The sequence below is a fragment of the Puma concolor genome, chromosome D1, assembly GCF_028749965.1.
Source record: "Puma concolor isolate L17-30 chromosome D1, mPumCon1.1.hap2, whole genome shotgun sequence".
In the NCBI taxonomy this organism is placed as follows: Eukaryota; Metazoa; Chordata; class Mammalia; order Carnivora; family Felidae; genus Puma; species Puma concolor.
Genome location: NC_141676.1, coordinates 82,504,657 through 82,531,690, shown reverse-complemented (window position 1 = coordinate 82,531,690; position 27,034 = coordinate 82,504,657). Strand labels below are relative to the sequence as shown.

The window sequence follows — 27,034 nt, the reverse complement described above, 5'->3', positions numbered from 1 at the left end:
GGTTTTGAGTGACAATGCTCTGGTTGAACACTTGTTTTTCAGTATCAGATTTTTATTTGTAGAGAGAAACTGGTATAACTTCACACTTTGGAGTATAAACCAACATAATGTATTTGAATGTTAATTATTGTTCATTGGGGTACAGAAGCAAGAATTTTTACCCCTATGGCTACACAGTTGACCTAATGATGTAGTAAGAAATTGTGAACAGTTTGCTTTGTGAGTTTCATCAAACTATAATACCCATGGCCTAAATAAACAAACCAGTGCTAGTGCTTCAATCTTACAAACTTCTAAATGGCTCTATGTTTTTCTTCAGGATGCTTTCCCCTGTTTAGCCTTTAAAGAAAGGCTTAAACTCACCAAACTCCACACCCGAAAAGCAAATAACCCAGTGAAGAAATGGGCAGAAAACATGAATAGACACTTCTCTAAAGAAGACATCCGGATGGCCAACAGGCACATGAAAAGATGTTCAGCGTCGCTCCTTATCAGGGAAATACAAATCAAAACCACACTCAGGTATCACCTCACGCCAGTCAGAGTGGCCAAAATGAACAAATCAGGAGACTATAGATGCTGGAGAGGATGTGGAGAAACGGGAACCCTCTTGCACTGTTGGTGGGAATGCAAATTGGTGCAGCCACTCTGGAAAGCAGTGTGGAGGTCCCTCAGAAAATTAAAAATAGACCTACCCTATGACCCAGCAATAGCACTGCTAGGAATTTATCCAAGGGACACAGGAGTACTGATGCATAGGGGCACTTGTACCCCAATGTTCATAGCAGCACTCTCAACAATAGCCAAATTATGGAAAGAGCCTAAATGTCCATCAACTGATGAATGGATAAAGAAATTGTGGTTTATATACACAATGGAGTACTACGTGGCAATGAGAAAAAATGAAATATGGCCTTTTGTAGCAACGTGGATGGAACTGGAGAGTGTGATGCTAAGTGAAATAAGCCATACAGAGAAAGACAGATACCATATGGTTTCACTCTTATGTGGATCCTGAGAAACTTAAGAGAAACCCATGGGGGAGGGGAACAAAAAAAAAAAAAAAAAAAAAGAGGTTAGAGTGGGAGAGAGCCAAAACATAAGAGACTGTTGAAAACTGAGAACAAACTAAGGGTTGATGGGGGGTGGGAGGGAGGAGAGGGTGGGTGATGGGTACTGAGGAGGGCACCTTTTGGGATGAGCACTGGGTGTTGTATGGAAACCAATTTGACAATAAATTTCATATATAAAAAAAAAAAAAAAAAAAAAAAAAAAAAAAAATAAAGAAAGGCTTAAAGATATCCTTTGGAAAGCTTTCTCTGATTCATCCCAGTAGATGCAGTAGAATCTGCTCCCACAATCCTTTGCACATGCCTTTATCACTGCAGACAACATGCTCTGTTCTTTTTTTTTTTTTTTTTTCAACATTTATTTATTTTTGGGACAGAGAGAGACAGAGCATGAACGGGGGAGGGGCAGAGAGAGAGGGAGACACAGAATCGGAAACAGGCTCCAGGCTCCGAGCCGTCAGCCCAGAGCCTGACGCGGGGCTCGAACTCACGGACCGCGAGATCCTGACCTGGCTGAAGTCGGACGCTTAACCGACTGCGCCACCCAGGCGCCCCAACATGCTCTGTTCTAATGTGGAGTTTGCATTTCATCTAATCTGGTGGACCACGAATTCCTTCAAAGTTCTACTGCTAGTATGTAGAGCAATAATAGGCTTTTAATAAACATTAATTGAATAAATGAATGAATGAAATATGTATGGTAGAGTAATAAGGTTGGACTACTGAATTCCTAAAGGAGTTATTAGAGATCAAGAAAGAAAAATCAGTTTAAATTCAGATATTAATGTTTCAAACTGTTCTTTAAGAGTTCCTTTGCAGGGCAGTAAGCTTTTTAGGTGAATGGATCTTGAGATACAGTGACAGTTGTAGTTGTTTGGTGGGTTCAGCCAAATAGGCAATTTGGATAGTTTTATATTGAAAGCATTTGAATTTTCTTATATCAATGTTCTAGATTATAGTGTTCCTCTTTGTGTGTATGTGTGTGTGGTTGTGTGTGTGTGTGTGTGTGTGTGTGTGTCTTCATATAGGAAATAAGAATACTATTACTTACCCATTATGTTTCATGTACATTATAAAAGCAAATATGAAAAGTAGATACAACTTATGATCCTCAGAAGTAAAGATGAAATTGTAGATATTTTTTGAAGTAGATTTTCCCAGTTCTTATACACAACCTGGTTGGTTCTTTGGCATTTTTGGATATATAAATGTTTGTATGTTGTAGAGGCTATTTATCATACAGATATATTAATATAGGCCAGGGGTCAGAAAAGTTTTTCTGTAAAGGACCAGATAGTAGATATTTTAGGCTTTGCAAATCAGCTACTTAATTCTGTCTCAACTGCCTCATTCTGCCATAGCAGTGTAAAAGCTGACATAGACAATATGTAAACAAATGGGTGTGGTTGTGTTCCAGTAAAATTTTCTTTTCTTTCTTTTAAAAATTTTTTAAGGTTGATTCATTTTTTTTTTGAGAGAGAGAGACAGAGTGTGAGTCGGGGAGGGGCAGAGAGAGAGGGTGACACAGAATCTGAAGCAAGCTCCAGGCTCTAAGTCGTCAGCACAGAGCCTGATGCAGGGCTCAAACTCATGAACCATGAGATCATGACCTGGCCAAAGTCGGACGCTTAACCGACTGAGCCACCCAGGTGCCCCTAAAATTTTATTTTCAAAAAAGTGACATCTGGGCAGGATTTGGTGCATGGACAATAGATTGAAATTCCTGATTCAGGCCAATGGCAAGAATAAATTAATAAAGGTTACAAGATTTTTAATTTATCAGAGAATGGCTTTGGTGCAAGGAAAACATCTAATTTTTAAGTATAGCCACTCTCTATTCTATGCAAAGAACCTGTTATTTCCCCATTCATTTTTAATTTAAAGCACTTCTGTGTATAGCATAATTTTACATGATGTTTTACCATGCAAAAATAGTATGATTATAAATTATTACTTGGTTTTTATGTACTACCTAACAAACAATATGTCGTTCAAATTAATTTGCATTTTCAATTTGACCCTTGGGAATGACTAGAGCATCATGCTTTGCTGAGAACACTTACTGTATACTTGTAATTGTCCACGGAAGGAGTTTTTTCCACGTGAATTTTCAGCTCTGCACTCATATAGGCCTGCATCATCCAGCTGCACGTTGGGTATTTCCAGCACTGCCTGAGATTTCCGCAGACGTGCCTTACTAGGAATATAACCATTAACCTTCATCCATGTGATTGTTGGAACTGGGCTACAATTAAGAGCAAAAATACTGTTAATACACTTTCCATTATTAGGAACATAGATTCTATTATCTGGTAATTTAAGCACTTAATCGGCTGAGTGCAATAAAGTGTAATCACAATTAAAGACCACGTGCTGGTTGATATACTTCACTTTCCATGTGTATTGTCTGGTAAATAGTTAAATTCAAGGACGATAGTTTCCTTTTCTTTCATATTTCAGGAAGGCAATTCAGAGACAATATTTTATACATTTTAAAACATTATGCTTTATTTAAAAAAACATTTTAAGATTGTTTGAATGGCAAAGGTAATTTATGAAATTACAAAAGTAATGTATGATTATTCCAATACGTTGAACAAATGACTCATGAACTAAATGAACTAAGAACTCTTTTTGCTCCAACCTCTGCAAGTATCTTCTTTTTCAATGACAAATGCAATTTGTTTGTTATCTCCTACCTTGTCTTAATGATGCATATATATATATGTATATATATATACACATATGATTTATTTGTGTTTTGTTTAAAAATGTAAGTCATATACTTGATATTTACTAAAAAAATTAAAATCAAGATAAACTCCTGACTAACTCTATTTGATGGCTATATATTATTCCATTATATAAACATATCAGAATTTAATCAACCAGCCCCTATATTTAGACATTAAGTGTAGTCCCAGTTTCTCTCCTTTCCCTTTTATTTTTTCCCACTAAGAAACAATATTGCTACAGACAACTTTGCACATATATCATATACTATAGCTTTTATTTTCTACAGCAGACATTCACAAAAGTGAAATTGATGGATCAAAGGGCACCCACATTTTTCATTTTAATAAGTACTACCAGATTGTTTTTCAATAATATAGTAGCAGTTTCCATATCTATCAGTAATATATGAGGCTGTTACCCCATATCTTTGCAACCATTTTATGTGATCAATCTGTTTAATTTTTGTCAGTATTAAGAGGTAAAAAATGTTTTGTTGCTACTTTAATTAATATTTCTCTGAACTCAAAGAAGATTGAAACATTTTTATATTTTTATTGGCTATTTGCATCTACTTTTCTTTGAATTGTTTGCTTATGTTATTTTTCTATTTTTTCTTTCATTTTTCTATTTGCCTATTTGCATTTTTAAACTTTATTTCTTAGAGTTCTTTGTGTATTAGAGCCACTAAGACTTTGTTTCTCAGAAAAATTCTCCCTCAGGTATTAATAGTTTATGGTGGCTTCTACAATACACTTTTATATACAGTTTTAGAAGAAACAAACATATGTATAGTTTCCTTCACAACCTCTAAATTTGTTTGTTTAAAAAATTATATGTACACCTAAGTTTATGTCCATATTTTATGCATTGTTACTGCCAGTATTTTGTGTTTTGTCTTTTTGTTTTTGTTTTGAACAGATTGATCTTTAATCCACCTGGAATATATTCATGTTTTTGGTGTGAGATAGGGAATTATTGCAGTATCATTACAGTAAAACTCCTTTCCCCACAATATTTGGTATCTTAAGTTTGTCATATAATTGGTTCTCACATACTTGAATTTGTTTCAGGCTTCTCAGTTCTGTTCCACTGATTTATTTATTACTATCTATATTTAATGCACTTTATGGTTTGGACCCAGTCTACTTTCTCAGTTTGATTTCTCACTATTTCCTTCCATATCTCGTGACCCAGAAACATATCTCTGTGTGTTCCCAATTATATCTGTTAAAATCCTACTAATCCTCTGAGGCCCATCCTAAATTCCTCCTCTTCAGTAAAGTCTTTACCAAAGTCTGCAGGGATTTTTTTTTTCTGTTAAATAACAAAGTGCTTTGTGTATCTCCTATAACTCACATCTCTTATAACCTTCTACCACAGAGTGTAATTGCTAATTATTAGTTTTTTACACTAATTTTTCTTATAGTGGAGATAGCAATGTTCACTAATATAAACAATGCTATGTATTTTGAGCACCTTTTTGATTTGTTCCTTAGGAATAAGCGTAGTATTGAAATTTCTGGATTATAGTTTGACAATTTTTCTTATTTATTTAGGTAGGTACATATATCCAACATCCAGGAGGAATGAACCTTGCATTTTAGAATAATCTTTACATTGGCATGGCATATCATTCTTTTAATATGTATGAGAATTAATTTGTGATTTTTTAAATGAGTATTTTTACATCTATATTCAAAGGTGAGAGTGTCTTCAGCTTATTAGGTTTATTCGTTTGTGTGTGCGCTTACTTTTTAGTGGTTGGTTTGTTTACAAGCTAGTTTTGACGATTTGGTATCATAGTGATGGAAGATAGCTTAGTGAACATGCCAGAATATCCCCCTCTCTCTGATAGCTTAAATAGTAGGGAAATTATATGTTCCTTAGGATACTGATAGCATTTTCAAAAAAAGTTACCCGGGTCTGCCATCATTAGTGGAGTTAGTTTTTTTTACAATGATTGCAGTTTCTTCTAGGTTTTCTTTAATTGTGTTGGGCTCTACTTATGTCAACTTTGGCAATTCAGGTTTCCCTAGAAAATCAAGTACTCCATCCATAATTTCAACATTTTAGCAATAAGCTGTATAAATAGTGATTTAAAATTATTTAAAAATTCCTCAGTAATGAGTGGTTGCACATTGTAGTAGTAGTTAAATGTGGGATCCATTGCTAGACTTCCTGGGGATAAAAAAGCTCCGGAACTAGAAGTTATTTAACATTTTATTCCTTCAGTTGCCTCAAATGTAAAATATGGTGGAAATAATACAATCTATTTCAGAGAGTAGTTGTGTACATTAATTATTTAAAGAGCTTAGGACAGAGCAAGCGAACAAAAAAATACATTTCAAATAGTGAGTACCCAATAAATATTAGATGTATTGATTTTTAAATGATTAGCTTTGTTAGAGTTTGTCTATTTTATTGGTCTTTAAAATAAGAATTTTGAGGGGCGCCTGGGTGGCGCAGTCGGTTAAGCGTCCGACTTCAGCCAGGTCACGATCTCGCGGTCCGTGAGTTTGAGCCCCGCGTCAGGCTCTGGGCTGATGGCTCAGAGCCTGGAGCCTGTTTCCGATTCTGTGTCTCCCTCTCTCTCTGCCCCTTCCCCGTTCATGCTCTGTCTCTCTCTGTCTCAAAAATAAGATAAACATTAAAAAAAAATAAAATAAAATAAAATAAGAATTTTGAGTTTTTACTTTTTTATTTTAATTCAGGAGTTTCCATTTATTTATTTATTTATTTATTTATTTATTTATTTATTCCTCTTTCTTGATCAGTACATTTATATTGTACTTCTAGCTTTTTGAGCTGAATGATCAATATAGTTATTATTTATGGTTAATAATAAAATCATTTAAGGCTGTCTTTTCCTCTGATATCAGACATAGCCACAAGCCATATGTTTTGATACGTAGAGAGAGTGACTTGTACAGTTTCTGCTTTTTAGAATTTGTTGAGTCAATCTTTATAGCTAAACATAAGATGCATTATTGTGAAAGTCGCATGTCTATAAAAAGGTATATTTTATTTATAATAAAAGTTTAAAATAGCTTTTAGGTATTTTTTGTTAACACTAAATGTGTAAACAAATAAAATAAAGTGTACACAAATAAATAAATAAAGTGTAAAACACTAAAAGTATTATTTTAGTGTTTTCCAAATGTTTAAAGAAAGTTAACTTATGTCAAAATAAATCTTCTGTGGAACTTTGTAATGATAAAATAAGAAACCATGTAATTAAAAAGAAGGAGCGAATAGAGTTAAAATGTCTTAAAGTTCTTTTACTTTGGGGAAGATGGTTAAGATATGAACTCCAGACTTTAGGAATGCATGGTAAATTTAATAGGGTAACTATTAAAAGCAGTATAATTTTCCAAACAAATGTAACATATAGCAAAAAGTAGGAAGCTCAACCATTCCCAGAATCCATTCCTTTTTTCTCCTGGGTACACGTTTGCTTTTTTTTTCTATGCAAATAGGTATGACCATGATACTGATTTCTCACCATGAAATGTAGTGGAATTATTCCCCAACAAGTCTCTATTCAGTCTTTCCCTGTTGACTAAGTGGATCTTAATGCCCAGGGCAATTTTGGAAGTCAATGGTTGAAATAGCAGAGATTAGGTCTTTAAATGACTGTGTGGAGGAAAGTGTCAAACTACTATTTCACCAGTGCCAATCAAAAATTCTCTTTGGGTACTATGTGAATGATATATAAATATTTATCCTTGCTAAGGCCCTAATATTTGAAGATTTATTTATTATACCTACTAGCATTATTTTACTAGCATAGAAATTGGCATATAAAAATGTATAACTGTCATAACAAGACATAAAATATTTGGAACAGTCAGGATGAAAGAGATACAGATCTGGTACTGGGGAATAAGAAAAGGAAGATCCTGTTTATGTAGTGGCAAAATATCTGGTAAAACTTATACCTTTGATAGTTTGGAAAGGTCATCCATATGCTTACATAGCCTAGTCAAGGAATTGGAAAATAGAATACTAAAAGTGTGTGTGGATTGTTACCAGCTTTATTTACCAAAATATTAGATAAAAGAGATTAGGTCAGGAAAATACAGGATAGATTGTCAGTAGAATTAATGAGAATAGAAAGACTGCAAACTGTGGGACCCTGGTCAATTAAGTAGATTAATTGCAAAAATGGCCTCTATTCTTAATCACTCTCTATATCCATATCTTTTGATTTCGGTTCAGGTCATGATCGCACAGTTCCTGGGATTGAGCCATGTGTGTGGCTCTGAGCTGACAGTGTGGAGCCTGCTTGGGAATCGTTCTCTTCCTTTCTCTCTCTGTTCCTCCTCCAGTTGAGCACATTTTCTCTCTCTCTCTCTCTCTCTTTCTCTCTCTCTCCCCCAAAATAAATACATAAACTTAAAAAATAATTGGAGTTTGGAAGACAAAAAAGATAGTCTGTTGACAAGTACTTTGAATCTGGGCTGTCTTATGACTTGCTTTGGGTATTAAAATGTAGCTTTACAAAGATTTGTGTGCTTTTGCTCTTTCCCTTGGAAGCCTGCCTTTGCCATGAGAAACATTTAAATTAGCCTTCAGGAGAATGAAAGAGCACATGGAGTACAGCCACATTGTCTAGGCAAAGGACATTCCAGGCCAGCCAACTTCCGATGGACTCTTTAGCTGACATGTTTATAATCTAGTTCAGCTGGTATCAACCCAGTCTGAGACAAATCTGCAGAAATACACAACCATTTCTGCTTTTTTATAAATAATAAATGGTTATTGATTTAAGCTGCTATTTTGGGTTTTTTTTATGCAGCATTGCTATGGGAATACATAATTGATACAGTTAGAAAATCTCATTTTTTATAGATCCTAGAGAGTAGGAAATAAGAATAAAAAGACAAAGGGTAACAAGGGGCTATTAAAAATCAATCTCATGGCAAAATTAAGAGTTTTGATGTTCTCAACCAAACCTGATGATATCAAGGTAGCTGCCATTATATTGAGGAAAAAGAGGCTTGGGGACTTAATTATTTCCTGCAAATAGCTTTAAATGGAGTTACTAGTACATGGAATTGTGTGGAAGCAAACAGATCAGAAGCCAGTTAGATTTTGAGATAACTGCATTGCCAAAGAAACCAAGAGTCTGAGTTTAAAGCAACAACAAAAATTTGAGTATTTGAGTCTTAAAACAAATTTTAGGTTTCAAAATGTAGACCAACAGGAGTTTAAGTTATAAAATTTGAGCCCACAAGGAGGGAATGCTCCTCAACATACATTTCAATTATGGCCATGGAGTAAAACAAGGAAAATGTTAGAGAGTAGAGCCAAGATACTCTGAAGGGTAAACAAGGCAATTTCTTCCGAAGAGTGATATCAGTCTCTGATTAAGAACCCTGTCACACTCCCCCACCCTAACACACACACACATAAAGGAGAGGGGCTTTAACATGAATGATTTTGCAGAAGAATTTTATATTTTTGACAGACAAGTGGCTAGTTTGATTCTCTCATTCTATTTTCTGAATGGAATATGTTTTCTGGGACACTGGGGTGGCTCAGTTGGTTAAGCGTCCAAATCTTGGTTTCAGCTCAGGACATGACCTCATGGCTTCATTGGTTTGAGTCCTGCATCAGGCTCCATGCTGATGGTGTGGAGCCTGCTTGGGATTCTCTTTCTCCCTCTGTTTCTGCCCCTCCCAACTCACGCTGTCCCTGTCTCTCTCAATATAAATAAATAAGCTTAAAAAAGTAATGTATTTTCTCTAGATAACCAATTATTGTTCCACCATTATGTGAGGACACACAATTTATCTTTTAAGTATCAGAATCAGGATAATCCATATCTGGCCCTGATAGAGATCTAGAAGACTTGAGGGGATGCAGAGACCAGATGGGATTTGGTTTATTTTCCTTGGGGAAGGGGTGAGTATATTCAATGTGTGGGGAGAATTTAAATGTTCTTCAGAAGGATAGATTGGCTAAGTGTTAAAAAAACACATTTCCCTTTCTTCCTTAGTCTAGTCTCTTAGTCAGGGGAATGTGATTGAGTTCTGACCAATAGAATAAGGAGAGATTAATGTACCAAACATCATTCAGGTACCAAATCCTCCACTTCAAATTTCACTTTTCCCTGATCATTGGTAACTCTTGATGAAAAATATATAGGAAAATGTTTTTCTATCCTTACAGGGAAGCAGTGATTTTTTTCAATGTTTAAAACATTGCTATTCATAAAAAATATTGATACATTTGACTGAATTAGTATTAACAATTTATTTTCATTAAAGGACACAACTAGGGAGAACTTATTTGCCACACAATTTCTAACAAAGACTAATAAATAGATTAAATAAAGAACTCTGACAAATCTGTAAGAAAAGTCAACTTGTAAAAATGAGCAAAAGACAAAAGAGGAAGCATATATAATCAAAATGCATTAAATCTTTTTAATAATTGGAAAAATACAAATTTAACCTCAATGAAATTCCATTTCATACCTAACAGATTAGCAAAATCTATAGGTCTATACATGTAATACATGTAACAGCACTCCAATGGGTCTAAAGGGTTAACTTGCTTCAAGATAACACACTCCTTACTTGCTGACCTAAACCCTGAATCCATGGCAGATAGATCACTGGCCTTGAGGAGTAAATGTCCAAAACTTTCCTGGGCAGCAGAGATCAGCAAGTTTGTTTGAAGCTGCCTCTGCTTTCTGATTAGCCCAGCCATTTTTTTTTTTTTTTTTTTTTTAGCAAACTGTTTTTCTTTTTTCAGGTCATGCAAATGATTTTAATAACCTCCTTTTGTGTATCTGTAGAGTTACTTTCCATTACAGACAGAACAGAGTACCCACATCATGAAATAAGAACCAGCCCCGTGCCCTTGCACAACTCCAAGGCACTGAGATAAAATTTGTTATCTGACATCAAGTCTGTATGCAATCAAGAAATGTTGCAGACCACTGCACTCCCTTTACTGACTAGCTACCCTAAACCCCTTTGAAAACCTCTTATGTGGATCCTGAGAAACTTAACAGGAACCCATGGGGGAGGGGAAGGAAAAAAAAAAAAAAAAGAGGTTAGAGTGGGAGAGAGCCAAAGCATAAGAGACTGTTGAGAACTGAGAGCAAACTGAGGGTTGATGGGGGGTGGGGGGGAGGAGACGGTGGGTGATGAGTATTGAGGAGGGCACCTTTTGGGATGAGCACTGGGTGTTGTATGGAAACCAATTTGACAATAAATTTCATAAAAAAAAAAAAAAAAGATACATCTAAAAAGTAAAAAAAAAAAAAAAAAAAAAAAAAAAAAAAAAAAAGGCTACCTTCTCCCCAGGTAGCCTGCCTCCTAAGTAAAGATCAAATTCCTTTCTGGTGAAAACTTGTCTCTTGAATATTGGCTTTTCCAGAAACAAGCAGCTGAACTTGGGATTTAGTAACACTCACGAACACACACACACACACACACACACACACACACCACAATTTAAAATAGAATTCTTGCAAAGAGTATATTATAAGGTCTTGCTTTTTATCCAGTGTGACATTGTGTCCCTTTGGTGTATCTTAGTGAATTTACATTTCATATAATTATCTGCAAAAAGTGTAGATTTATGAGCTTGCTGTCTATCCCATCAGTTTTCTTGTTCCTTTTTTCCCTTCTTTTCCTTTTTTTCTGTTTATTATTATTATTATTATTATTATTATAGTATTTCATTAAACTCCTCTACTGGTTTTTAGGTATAGCTGTTTTATGTATGCATCATTGTTGTAAGGCTTGCAATATTTGCCTGACAGCATTACACTAACATGTCTCGCTTCCCATCCTTTGTGCTATACTTATCCTGCATATTATTTCTATATACTTTATAAACCCTCTGATACATTGTTATTATTTTTACTTTAGAGAAAAAGTGGAAATTAGAATATTGAGAAACTAAAAAGTAAATATATTTTATATTTGCACATATTTATATCTATGTCTGTTATCTATCTATATCTATATCTATATCTATATCTATATCATCTATATATATCATCTGTCTGTATATCTAACATTTCTTGCTCTTCATTCCTTTGTGGGGATCCTATAATTAGATTATGATGTATTTTTCTTTGTGTTTAAATTTCTTGTGTTTCATTGAACTTTGGGAGTACGTGAAGTTATGTTTTTCAATAATGTGATAACTTTTGGTTACAATCTTTTTTTTTTTTTTTGCTTGTCTACCCCTGTCTTCTGAAATTTTTATATACATTAGATGATTTAATTATTATTTCACAGATCTTTAGCATAATTCAGTTTTTTGCTCTCTATATACTGTATTTTGTATTTTATTTTTGTTTCATCTTCAAGTTCATTCATCTCTTCTTCTACAGTGTCTAATATGCTATTAAGCCTATCAAATACAATTTTCATATGAAAATAATCACTTCTGGCTTGATATTATTTTCTTAAATCTAGATTTCTATATTTTCTCAAAAAATACAAAATTACTAAATACTTTTCATAGCATCTTTTTCTTCTGTCTTTAATCTTTATATCACTTCGACATTAGTTTGTGTCTAGGGGCTTGGTAAATAGAATTATAGCTGGCAGTTATTTACCTAAGAACACACTACCTCGAATAGTCATGACCAAAATTAAAATTACTATTCTCCACTTGCCTTAAATTTTTAATGTCTTAATTTTGAGTAGTTTTCCATTGACTTTATGATTCCTGCTTGAACCATTTTAAGCTATTTTATTTCCTTAACTATAATAAAATCTCAATTCCTATACTTCCCTTCATTTAATCTATCAGGGAAAGAAACCCAATATGAACAGAAACAAAACTGCATATGAAGGCAAAACTGTGGGATAAGGATGAGTACACCCAAGATAAGAAATTGCAAAGGACATGAGAAAACACTTCTGGTAGTAGATGGACAAAATTGTGTTTTGATGACATAAGAAAAAAGGAGATCTAATAAGTAAAAAATCAAGAGAACTTAACTATATGCCAGACCTGTATTAGAAATGAATATAAATAAAATATTTATTTTTGGCCTTAAGAAATCTATAACCCAATTAGAAAGAGAAAAAAATGAACCGAATGATTCAAATACAGAAGGGGACAGTGTTAAGAGAATGCAGTCAAGAAGACTATTTATGGGGCATCTGGATGGCTCAGTCCGTTAAGCATCCGACTTTGGCTCAGGTCATGATTTCCTAGTTTATGAGTTAGAGCCCTGCATCAGGCTTTGCTCTGACAGCTCAGAGCCTGGAGCCTGCTAATAATTCTGTCCTTCTCTCTCTCTCTCCTCTCTCTCTCTCTCTCTCTCTCTCTCTGGCCTTCCTCTGCTTGTGTTGTCTCTCTCTCTCTCTCAAAAATAAATAAACTTTTTTTTTTTTTTTAAAGAAGACTATTTATTTCAGACTGGACGGGCTGGGAATGATACATGAGATGGACCATCAAGGATGAGGAAAATTCATCCAGGCAGCAAAAGCACATTCTTGGCGGTAAAATCCATGTACATGAACACAGAAAACTGTCAGAGAGCATGGCAGGCAGATTCGTGGAACTTCACATAGCTTGGTAGCCTACATTGGATGATGTGTGCAGGAAAGGACTGGCAAGTTTATTGAAAGTACACATTTTCCCTTTAAAAACAAAGATATCTTCAAATTATGAAAGTTTTAATGCTGTTTACTTCCAATTTTCTTTCTTATATCCTCAAGACGAGTATCCTAAAATGTTTGCCTCTAAGTTGTTAGAAGCTTTGGACTGTGGATATTTTGAAAAGTATTGAGAGAGCTTATTTGGAAAGATTTCTGTATGCAATGGAATACATATGCTATTATAAGATGAAATAGTGATCCTGAATCTACTGGCCATGCTCACTTTTTATAGGCATTTTGGATACCCCATTATCATTTACCTTGTCCATGACAACTCAGGGTAATCAAATAATTTTTACTGCTTTCAAAAAACTTATTTGTAATCAGGAAGAATTAATTCATTTTTTTGTAGGTGTTTGGGATATAAAAATTTTGAGTAGAGTAAGATTTTAATTTGTTTGATATTATTTTTCAAAGCAAGTTTATTTTCAATAATAACATGGATATAAGGTTGTTGCTTAAAAAGAGGACTGATTTTAGCTATACTGAAAGGATGAGTAGAAAAATCAGCTTTGATGATAAGCCAGAACATACATTTTTCCCTATTTCAGTCTGTTGAAATTATATCTGTTCAACTCCACATTTGATTTTCATGTAGAATAAGCAATGCAACTTAAAGAAGATAAAGGAGATTTTATCTAACTAATGTTATACAGAGGATGGCATTATTCATTTGGCTCAAAAATATCTGTTAATAACAGTAAAAGATGATGTGAAGCCACATTGAAATTCTGACACGAGCTTTTTGTTAGGTACTATTGTATTGAAGTGACAGGATAAAAAGTGCCTCCAAATGTAGTTCTAGAAAGTAAGAAAAGTGTTGGATGAACTTTGGCCATTGTTGCAGTCATTAAAGGTATTTTTTAAAGATCATTTTTATACATAAGATAAGGTAATGTGTAGAATCTGTCAAGGCAAAAGGAATACTTAGCTGTAAAGATTTAATGATTTCAAAGGAAAGTACTCCCTAACTGCAAATCACCATTTATAGACAAATTGTAGGTCTGTCTAATGGAGCTTCCTATTTTCCTTGCATAAGTCACAAGTGAGACATGAATTTTACATCTGATGTGAAAATATATACAGTTATGGCTCCTTTGTGACTTGCACAAAAAAAGAAGGAAACATTGTATATCTTTGAAACTGAAAGAACTAAGTTTTACAACTTTTCTCTAAGAAAGCACATAAAAAACCATCATAAAAAAAAAGCTATTGAACCAAAGGTATTTTTTTTCTTTTATGATTCCATATCCAAAAAAAATAAAAATAAAAATAAATAAAAGAACAAAATCAACTATTGTTGGTGATCACTGCAAGCTACATAATATGCAAAATGTTTGAAGGCAAAAATTTTCTTTGTGAAAGTTTGGAAACTTTCCAGGAATGTGATGCCTGGATGTTTTCTTGAGGCAAGAGACCCTTATCTTAGCCACCAAATAATCACACTAATTGGGATTTTTTTGAGAAGAAATTAACTGCATTTAATTTAAATATATGCTCTAGACTCTTTTTTTTCTGATTATTTGGTTTTTAAAAATGTTTACTTATTTTAAGAGAGAGAGAGAGAGAGCACAAGTGGGAGAGACACAGAGAGCGAAAGGAGGCACAGAATCTTCAGCAGGCTCCAGGCTCTGAACTGCAGCACAGAGACTGACTCAGGGCTTGAACTCATGAGCTGTGAGATGGTGATCTGAGACTAAGTCAGACACTTAACCAACTGAGCCACCCAGGAGCCCCTATGCTTTCTGATTCTTGACCAATGTATTAACTCATAGCCCTCTCATTGTATTATTTCTGTTTAGGACCTTAGAGTCATAGGTCAGAAATACTGTCCAATCATTTTTAATTATCTTAGGTGAAGGACAAAATTTAGGTAAAAGTCTCAATAGTCTCTTTGAGATCAAGGACTGGCATAACCTTTATGTTTTTATCATTATTTTATAAAATTTACTGGAAGATGGCAGCGTAGGAGGACGCTGGGCTCACCGCGCATCCTGCTGATCACTTAGATTCCACCTACACCTGCCTAAATAACCCAGAAAACCACCAGAGGATTAGCAGAACAGAGTCGCCGGAGCCAAGCGCAGACGAGAGGCCCACGGAAGAGGGTAGGAAGGGCAGCGAGGCGGTGCGCACTCCATGGACTGGCGGGAGGGAGCCGGGGCGGAGGGGCGGCTCGCCGGCCAAGCAGAGCCCCCGAGTCTGGCTTGCAAAAAGCGGAGGGGCCTGACGGACTGTGTTCCCACAGCAAGCGCGACTTAGTGGCTGGGAGGTCATAAGTTAACACATCTGCTCAGAAAGCGGGAAGGCTGGAGGACAAAGGGAAGGAGAGCTGCTGAGCCCCCGGACGACAGAGCTCAGTTTGGTGGGGAACAAAGGCGCTCGCCAGCGCCATCTCACCCGCCCATCCCCCAGCAAAAATCCCAAAGGGAACCAGTTCCTGCCAGGGAACTTGCTCGCTCCGCGCAAACAGCCAACTCTGCACTTCTGCGGAGCCAAACCTCCGGCAGCGGCAGCGGATCTGACTCCCTCCTGCTGCCACAGGGCCCCTCCTGAAGTGGATCACCTAAGGAGAAGCAAGCTAAGCCTGCCCCTCCTGCCCCTGTGCACCTTGCCTACCCACCCCAGCTAAGACACCAGATCCCCAGCATCACAAGCCTGGCAGTGTGCAAGTAGCCCAGACGGGCCACCCCACCCCACAGTGAATCCCGCCCCTAGGAGAGGGGAAGAGAAGGCACACACCAGTCTGACTGTGGCCCAGTGGTGGGCTGGGGGCAGACATCAGGTCTGACTGCAGCTCCGCCCACCAACTCCAGTTATACACCACAGCACAGGGTAAGTGCCCTGCAGGTCCTCACCATGCCAGGGACTATCCAAAATGACCAAGCGGAAGAATTCCCCTCAGAAGAATCTCCAGGAAATAACAACAGCTAATGAGCTGATCAAAAAGGATTTAAATAATATAACAGAAAGTGAATTTAGAATAATAGTCATAAAATTAATCGCTGGGCTTGAAAACACTATAGCTGACAGCAGAGAATCTCTTGCTACAGAGATCAAGGGACTAAGGAACAGTCACGAGGAGCTGAAAAACGCTTTAAACGAAATCCATAACAAAATGGAAACCACCACGGCTCGGATTGAAGAGGCAGAGGAGAGAATAGGTGAACTAGAAGATAAAGTTATGGAAAAAGAGGAAGCTGAGAGAAAGAGAGATAAAAAAATCCAGGAGTATGAGGGGAAAATTAGAGAACTAAGTGATACACTAAAAAGAAATAATATACGCATAATTGGTATCCCAGAGGAGGAAGAGAGAGGGAAAGGTGCTGAAGGGGTACTTGAAGAAATAATAGCTGAGAACTTCCCTGAAGTGGGGAAGGAAAAAGGCATTGAAATCCGAGAGGCACAGAGAACTCCCTTCAGACGTAACTTGAATCGATCTTCTGCACGACATATCATAGTGAAACTGGCAAAATACAAGGATAAAGAGAAAATTCTGAAAGCAGCAAGGGGTAAACGTGCCCTCACATATAAAGGGAGACCTATAAGACTCGTGACTGATCTCTCTTTTGAAACTTGGCAGGCCAGAAAGAATTGGCACGAGATTTTCAGTGTGCTAGACAGAAAAAATATGCAGCCGAGAATCCTTTATCCAGCAAGTCTGTCATTTAGAATAGAAGGAGAGATCAAGGTCTTCCCAAACAAACAAAAACTGAAGGAATTTGTCACCACTAAACCAGCCCTACAAGAGATCCTAAGGGGGACCCTGTGAGACAAAGTACCAGAGACATCACTACAAGCATAAAACATACAGACATCACAATGACTCTAAACCCATATCTTTCTATAATACCACTGAATGTAAATGGATTAAATGCGCCAACCAAAAGACATAGGGTATCAGAATGGATAAAAAAACAAGACCCATCTATTTGCTGTCTACAAGAGACTCATTTTAGACCTGAGGACACCTTTAGATTGAGAGTGAGGGGATGGAGAACTATTTATCATGCTACTGGAAGCCAAAAGAAAGCTGGAGTAGCCATACTTATATCAGACAAACTAGACTTTAAATTAAAGGCTGTAACAAGAGATGAAGAAGGACATTATATAATAGTGACAGGGTCTATCCATCAGGAAGACCTAACAATTTTAAATGTCTATGCGCCGAATACCGGAGCCCCCAAATATATAAAACAATTACTCATAAACATAAGCAACCTTATTGATAAGAATGTGGTAATTGCAGGGGACCTTAACACCCCACTTACAGAAATGGATAGATCATCTAGACACACGGTCAATAAAGAAACAAGGGCCCTGAATGAGACATTGGATCAGATGGACTTGACAGATCTATTTAGAACTCTGCATCCGAAAGCAACAGAATATACTTTCTTCTCGAGTGCACATGGAACATTCTCCAAGATAGATCATATACTGGGTCACAAAACAGCCCTTCATAAGTTTACAAGAATTGAAATCATACCATGCATACTTTCAGACCACAATGCTATGAAGCTTGAAATCAACCACAGGAAAAAGTCTGGAAAACCTCCAAAAGCATGGAGGTTAAAGAACACCCTACTAACGAATGAGTGGGTCAACCAGGCAATTAGAGAATAAATTAAAAAATATATGGAAACAAACGAAAATGAAAATACAACAATCCAAACGCTTTGGGACGCAGCGAAGGCAATCCTGAGAGGAAAATACATTGCAATCCAGGCCTATCTCAAGAAACAAGAAAAATCCCAAATACAAAATCTAACAGCACACCTAAAGGAACTAGAAGCAGAACAGCAAAGGCAGCCTAAACCCAGCAGAAGAAGAGAAATAATAAAGATCAGAGCAGAAATAAACAATATAGAATCTAAAAAAACTGTAGAGCAGATCAACGAAACCAAGAGTTGGTTTTTTGAAAAAAATAAACAAAATTGACAAACCTCTAGCCAGGCTTCTCAAAAAGAAAAGGGAGATGACCCAAATAGATAAAATCATGAATGAAAATGGAATGATGACAACCAATCCCTCAGAGATACAAACAATTATCAGGGAATACTATGAAAAATTATCTGCCAACAAATTGGACAACCTGGAAGAAATGGACAAATTCCTGAACACCCACACTCTTCCAAAACTCAATCAGGAGGAAATAGAAAGCTTGAACAGACCCATCACCAGCGAAGAAATTGAATCGGTTATCAAAAATCTCCCAACACATAAGAGTCCAGGACCAGATGGCTTCCCAGGGGGAGTTCTACCAGACGTTTAAAGCAGAGATAATACCTATCCTTCTCAAGCTATTCCAAGAAATAGAAAGGGAAGGAAAACTTCCAGACTCATTCTATGAAGCCAGTATTACTTTGATTCCTAAACCAGACAGAGACCCAGTAAAAAAGAGAACTACAGGCCAATATCCCTGATGAATATGGATGCAAAAATTCTCAATAAGATACTAGCAAATCGAATTCAACGGCATATAAAAAGAATTATTCACCATGATGAAGTGGGATTCATTCCTGGGATGCAGGGCTGGTTCAACATTCGCAAATCAATCAACGTGATACATCACATTAACAAAAAAAAAGAGAAAAACCATATGATCCTGTCAATCGATGCAGAAAAGGCCTTTGACAAAATCCAGCACCCTTTCTTAATAAAAACCCTTGAGAAAGTCGGGATAGAAGGAACATACTTAAAGATCATAAAAGCCATTTATATAAAGCCCACAGCTAACATCATCCTCAACGGGGAAAAACTGAGAGCTTTTTCCCTGAGATCAGGAACACGACAGGGATGCCCACTCTCACCACTGTTGTTTAACATAGTGCTGGAAGTTCTAGCATCAGCAATCAGACAACAAAAGGAAATCAAAGGCATCAAAATTGGCAAAGATGAAGTCAAGCTTTAGCTTTTTGCAGATGACATGATATTATACGTGGAAAATCCGATAGACTCCACCAAAAGTCTGCTAGAACTGATACATGAATTCAGCAAAGTTGCAGGATACAAAATCAATGTACAGAAATCAGTTGCATTCTTATACACTAACAATGAAGCAACAGAAAGACAAATAAAGAAACTGATCCCATTCACAATTGCACCAAGAAGCATAAAATACCTAGGAATAAATCTAACCAAAGATTTAAAGGATCTGTATGCTGAAAACTATAGAAAGCTTATGAAGGTAATTGAAGAAGATTTAAAGAAATGGAAAGACATTCCCTGCTCATGGATTGGAAGAATAAATATTGTCAAAATGTCAATACTACCCAAAGCTATCTACACATTCAATGCAATCCCAATCAAAATTGCACCAGCATTCTTCTCGAAACTAGAACAAGCAATCCTAAAATTCCTATGGAACCACAAAAGGCCCTGAATAGCCAAAGTAATTTTGAAGAAGAAGACCAAAGCAGGAGGCATCACAATCCCAGACTTTAGCCTCTACTACAAAGCTGTCATCATCAAGACAGCATGGTATTGGCAAAAAAACAGACACATCGACCAATGGAATAGAATAGAAACCCCAGAACTAGACCCACAAACGTATGGCCAACTCATCTTTGACAAAGCAGGACAGAACATCCAATGGAAAAAAGACAGTCTCTTTAACAAATGGTGCTGGGAGAACTGGACAGCAACATGCAGAAGGTTGAAACTAGACCACTTCCTCACACCATTCACACAAATAAACTCAAAATGGATAAAGGACCTGAATGTGAGACAGGAAACCATCAAAACCTTAGAGGAGAAAGCAGGAAAAGACCTCTCTGACCTCAGCCGTAGCAATCTCTTACTCGACACATCCCCAAAGGCAAGGGAATTAAAAGCAAAAGTGAATTACTGGGACCTTATGAAGATAAAAAGCTTCTGCACAGCCAAGGAAACAACCAACAAAACTGAAAGGCAACCAACGGAATGGGAAAAGATATTTGCAAATGACATATCGGACAAAGGGCTAGTATCCAAAATCTATAAAGAGCTCACCAAACTCCACACCCGAAAAGCAAATAACCCAGTGAAGAAATGGGCAGAAAACATGAATAGACACTTCTCTAAAGAAGACATCCGGATGGCCAATAGGCACATGAAAAGATGTTCAGCGTCGCTCCTTATCAGGGAAATACAAATCAAAACCACACTCAGGTATCACCTCACGCCAGTCAGAGTGGCCAAAATGAACAAATCAGGAGACTATAGATGCTGGAGAGGATGTGGAGAAATGGGAACCCTCTTGCACTGTTGGTGGGAATGCAAATTGGTGCAGCCGCTCTGGAAAGCAGTGTGGAGGTTCCTCAGAAAATGAAAAATAGACCTACCCTATGACCCAGCAGTAGCACTGCTAGGAATTTATCCAAGGGACACAGGAGTACTGATGCATAGGGGCACTTGTACCCCAATGTTCATAGCAGCACTCTCAACAATAGCCAAATTATGGAAAGAGCCTAAATGTCCATCAACTGATGAATGGATAAAGAAATTGTGGTTTATAGACACAATGGAATACTACGTGGCAATGAGAAAAAATGAAATATGGCCTTTTGTAGCAACGTGGATGGAACTGGAGAGTGTGATGCTAAGTGAAATAAGCCATACAGAGAAAGACAGATACCATATGGTTTCACTCTTATGTGGATCCTGAGAAACTTAACAGGAACCCATGGGGGAGGGGAAGGAAAAAAAAAAAAAGAGGTTAGAGTGGGAGAGAGCCAAAGCATAAGAGACTGTTGAGAACTGAGAACAAACTAAGGGTTGATGGGGGGTGGGAGGGAGGAGAGGGTGGGTGATGGGTATTGAGGAGGGCACCTTTTGGGATGAGCACTGGGTGTTGTATGGAAACCAATTTGACAATAAATTTCATATATAAATAAAAAAAATAAAAATAAAAATAAAGTTGTATTAACATAAAAAAATAAAATTTACTAATTTTCTTTTTATTAAAAATAATAATATTACAGTGAAAACAGTCCATTCTGAGGTCAACTGGTGTCCCAAATAGAGGCAGTTGGATGCCTTCCCTTCTAAATTCAGTTCTGCCACGTGCTTCTTATCCTTCAAATCAGAGGAGACTCTTGAATCCATCCATACAAGGAGGACTCAGAAGAATCACATGCCAGGTTATCTTTGCCAAGGAACATGAATAGGTATGCAAATGCCTGAAGGAAGTTTCTGGAATTATGGTATATTCATTCATTCATTCTTTCATTCATTAAACAATTATACATGATTATACCTAGTATGTGCTAGGATTTACAATAGAATTTAAGGTTATACTGGTGAACATGATAGTATGGAACTTTCATGCAAATAGGTAATGATTTAAAGACATGATTTAGAGGAGGTGCTGAGATAGGACCACCCAATCGAGTATGGTGGGAGGCAGAAAACATTTCCTTAAGCAAGTAATTATTTCATAGTTGAAGAATGAGTAGGAGTTATCCAGGCAGAGACAATAACTTCAAGGAAGAGTTAATAGCATGTGCTGCCTCATTGGGAGTAAGAGAGAAAATGATGTGTTTAATAAACTGGTGCTTGGTTGGAGGTAGCTGGTGACAAGGCTGAAGAGCCAGGCAAGGGAGAGTATGAAGTGCTTTAAAAACAATTTTAAAGTATTTTTCCCAGTGGTATTGAAAAATCATTGATGTGTTTTTTTAAGCAGGTGTGTAATATTCATATTTGAGTTTAGGAAAGGGCTCTACAAACTTTTTTTAAAGAGAGAGAGTCTCTTTTTTTAAAGAGACTAAGCATTTTAGATTTGCAGACCACATGTAAGTAGTAATTCAACTCTGCCATTATAGTGTGAAAGCAGATATAGGCAATGCACACATGAATGAGTATGGCTGTACTCTAATAAAAATGTATAAATAAATAAAAAAAAACTGTAAAATAAAGGTGACCAGGGGGTACCTGGGTGGCTCAGTAGTTTAGGTACCTGACTTTTGATTTCAGCTCAGGTCATGATCTCACAGTTTGTGGGACTGAGCCCCACATAGGCTCTACACTGACAGCAGAGCCTGCTTGGATTTCTCCCTGTCTCTCTCTCTGCCCCTCTCCTACTTGTACATGCATATGTTCTCATTCTCTCTCTCTCTCTCTCTCTCTCTCTCTCAACATAAATAAGTAAACATAAAAACAATAAAGGTGATCAGTCTGTGGTCCATAGTTTGCCAACCCCTGGTTTAAGATCATCTGTATGCAGTAAGAAGAATGCACTGAATATAAGTACTATTGGGAGTAGGGAGAAAAACTAGGAGGCATGAAGAAATCTCTATGAAACATGACTCTGGTCTGGACAAAGGTAATGGAGTGGGAATAAGAAGTAAATATTTAAAATATTTAAGACGTAGAACTAACAGAATTTGATACTAGGTGAAATATGAAATATTAATGAGAAAGAAAAGGTGACTAGGTTCTGGGCATGTGGCTCTTATGACTGGGTGATAGCAGGAGATAATATATATATATTTTTAAGTTTATTTATTTATTTTGAGAGAGACAGAGGCAGAGAGAGAGTGGGAGAATAAGAATCCCAAGCAGGCTCTGCACTGTCAGCACAGATCCCGACGTAGGCCAAGGTCATGACCTGAGCCGAAATCAAGAGTTGGACCCTTAACCAGGCACCCAAGGAAAGAATATTAATCAGGGTCTTACTATACATCAGACACTGTTCTAAGCACTTTATATATATTAACTCATTGAATTTATTTATTCATTTCTCCCTCCCCCCCTTCCTACCTTCCTTCATATTGTGGTAAGAACACTTAAAATGAGATCTACTCTCTTAACAAATTTTTAAGTATCCAAAACAGTACTGTTAAGTATCAGCACAATGTTGTATAGATAATCTCCTAAACTTAATTACCTTGCAAAACTGAAACTTTATGCACATTCAATAACAATTTCCCATTTTCCTTCCCCCCCACCACCCTGACAACCACTATTCTATCCTCTGGTTCTATGTGCTTATTTTATATGCCTTATGTAAATAGTATCATGCAGTATTTTTCCTTCTGTGATGCTTTTTACTTAGCATAGTGTTCTCAAGGTTAATTGATATGGCAAGATTTCTTTCTTTTTTAAGGTCAAATAATATTCTATTATATGCATATACCCCCTTTTCCTCATCCATTCACTTATTAATGTGTATTTAACAATAGCTCTACCATTTTACATTCCCACCCACAATGTATAGGGTCTCAATTTCTCCACATCTTCACCAACATTAGTTTTTTTTTTTTTTTCATAATAGCCATTCTAACAGGGTAGGATCATATTTCATTGTGTTATTCATTTGTGTTTCATGATGATAAGTGATGTTAAGGATCTTTTCCTATACCTGTTGGTCATATGCATGTCTTCTTTGGAGAAATGTCTATTCAAGTCCTTTGCCCATTTTTAATTATTATTATTATTATTATTATTATTACTTTATTTGATTTTGCTATTGACTTAAAGGAATGCTTTATATATTTTGGTATTAGTCCATTATCAGATACAGGATTTGCAAATATTTTCTCCCATTCTGTAGATTGCAATTTCATTCTGTTAATTATTTTCTTTACTGTGCAAAAGCTTTTTAGATTGATGTAATCTTGCTTATCAATTTTGCTTTTATAGCTTGTGCTTTTAGTGTCATATCCAAGAAATCATTGCCAGATCAATGTCATAAAGATTTTCTCCTATGTTTTCTGGTAGGAGTCTTATAGTTTCGGGTCTTAAGATTTAAGTCTTTGATTTATTTTGAGTTGATTTTGTAAACAGTTTAAGATTTTACTCTTTTGCATGTGGGTATTGTGTTTCCAGCACCATTTGTTAAAGAGACTGTTCTTTTTCCATTGTGCCCTCATAGTGCTCTTGTCTAAGATCAGTTCATTAAATATGTGTGGGTTTATTTCTGGGCTCTCTATTCTGTTCCTTTGGTTTATATGTCTGTCTTTATGCTGCAACCACAGCTTTAGTTACTGTAGCTTTATTTTATAATTTGAAATCAGGAAGTGTGATGCCTCCAGCTTTGGTCTTCTTATCAGGATTGTTTTGGCTATTTGGAGTCCTTTGTGAATTTTAGAAAATGCTTTTTCTTCAATTTCTATAAAAAATAGTCATTGAGATTTTGATAGAGATTGCACTGAATTTGTAGATCATTTTGAGAAGTATGGACATTTTAAATCTTCTAAACTACGAGACAAGACATCTTTCTACTTGTGTCTTCTTTAATTTCCTTCATAAATGTCTTATAGTTTTCAGTGTACAAGTCTTTTATCTTCTTAATTAAGTTTACCCCCAAGTATTTTCTTCTTTTTGGTGGTATTGCAAATGGGATTGTTTTGTTAATTTCTTTTTTAGATTGCTTGTTGTTATTATATAGAAATACAACTAATTTTTGTATGTTGATTTTCTTTCCTGCAATTTTACTGAATTCCTTTATTGGTTATTACATTTGTTTTGTGTGTGTGTGTGTGTGTGTGTGTGTGTGTGTGTGTGTGGAGTTTTTAGGGATTTTAAGGATATAAAATTGTGTCATCTGTAGATAGATAGTTTTGCTTATCCTTATCTGATTTCGAAGACTTATTTTTTCTTGCCTATTGCTCTGAGAATTCCAGTATTATGTTGAATAGAAGTGTTAAAAATTGGAGGGCCTGGGTGGCTCAAGAATAGGTGTCTGACTCTTGATTTCAGCTCAGGTCATTAGCTGATGGTTTATGAGTTCGAACCCTGTGACTGGCTCTGTGCTGACAGTGCAAAGTTGCTTGGGATTCTCTGTCTTCCATTCTCTCTCACATTCTCCCTCTCCACCCCCCCCCCCCCCGCCCATCCCACTTCCCACTCTCTCAAAAGTAAAACCATAAACATTTTTAAAAATGGGCATTCTTGCTTTCTTCTTGATTTTGGAGGAAAAACTTTCACTTTCTCATCATTGAGTATGACATTAGCTGTGGGTTTTTCACATACAGCCTTTATTTTTATTAAGGTAATTCCTTTTGATTCTTAGTTTATTGAGAGTTTTTATCATGAAAAGGTGTTGAATTTTGTCAAATGCTCTTTCTGCATCTAACAAGATGTGGTTTTCATCCTCATTCTGTTAATGGGGTGCCTTTTAGTAATTGATTTTTATGTTTGACCGTCCTTACATCCAGGAGATAAATCTCATTTAGGCAGGTTGTATAATTCTTTTAATATGCTATTTAATTTGGTTTGTTAACATTTTGTTCATGATTTTTATATCTATCTTCATCAGGGATTTTGACCTGTTTTTTCTTTTAATTTTCTTGTGTGTTCTTTCCTGGCTTAGGTATCATTCAGGGTAATGCTGTCCTAACAAGAATTTGCCAGTGTTTCCTCCTCTTCAATTTTTTTTTTTTTCAACGTTTATTTATTTTTGGGACAGAGAGAGACAGAGCATGAATGGGGGAGGGTCAGAGAGAGAGGGAGACACAGAATCGGAAACAGGCTCCAGGCTCTGAGCCATCAGCCCAGAGCCTGACGCGGGGCTCGAACTCACGGACCGCGAGATCGTGACCTGGCTGAAGTTGGACACTTAACCGACTGCGCCACCCAGGCGCCCTACTCCTCTTCAATTTTTTAGAAGACTTTGAGAAGTATTTTAATTAATTTTTCTTTAAATTTTTGATAAAATTCACCACTGAAGTCATGTATCTGGGATTCTCTTTGTTTGGAGGTTATGGATTACTGACTTAATCCCTTGGCTAGTGATAGATCTGTTCAGATAGTCTATTTTTATTATTCAGTCTTGGTAGGTTGCATGTTTCTAGAAATTTATCCATTTCTTCTAGATTATCCAATTGTTTAACATATAATTGTTCATAGTAGTCTCTTGTTATTGTTTTATTTCTGTAGCATCAGTTGTAATGTATTCTCTTTCACTTCTGATTTTATTCATATGAATCTTTTTTCTTATTTTCTGAGTTTAGCTCTTGGCTTGCCAATTTTATTTATCTTTTCAAAAAGCCAACCATTAGTTTTGTTGATTTTTTCTACTGGTTTTCTGTTCTTTATTTTACTTATATCTACTCTAATATTTATTATTTCCTCCCTTCTGCTAATTTTGGGTTTAGTTCATACTTTTTCTAGGTTTTGAGCTCTGAAATTAGGATGGTTACTTTAGATTTTTTTTTTGTTTTGTTTTGTAATGTAGTATTTCTCACCATTAACTTCCTTCCTAGTAATCTTTTTTCTGCATCTCATAAGTGTTCATATATTTTATTTTGTTTTCATTTATCTGAGGACATTTTCTAATTTCTATTTTCAGTTTTGTCTTTGACCCATTGGTTGTTTTTGGTGTGCTGTTTAATTTCTACATACATGTGAATTTTCCACTTTTTACTTCTGTTATTAATTGCTTGTTTCATTCCAATGTGGTTGGAGATGATTGATTTCAATCTTCTTAAATTTCTTAAGTATTGGTTTGTGGTCCACCGTGTGATCTATCTTGGAGAACAATATTCTGCTGTTGTTGAGTAGAACGGTGTGTATATGTGCAGGACCAAACGTCCATCTGGTCTATCATGCTGTTCAAGTCTGCTGTTTCCTTGTTGGTTTTCTGTCTGGATGTTCATTATTGAA

General features: G+C 36.2%; 1 protein-coding gene across 3 annotated transcripts in view; it reads right to left on the bottom strand.

The window, feature by feature from the left end:
* CNTN5 (contactin 5) overlaps positions 1–27,034 on the bottom strand; it is a 1,391,028-nt gene that overhangs the window by 319,795 nt on the left and 1,044,199 nt on the right. For all 3 annotated transcript variants that reach the window (XM_086678621.1, XM_086678620.1, XM_086678619.1), the window contains one exon: positions 3,134–3,315. In XM_086678621.1, the coding sequence (XP_086534747.1) occupies positions 3,134–3,315 (182 nt within the window). The remainder of the gene's footprint in view (positions 1–3,133; positions 3,316–27,034) is intronic.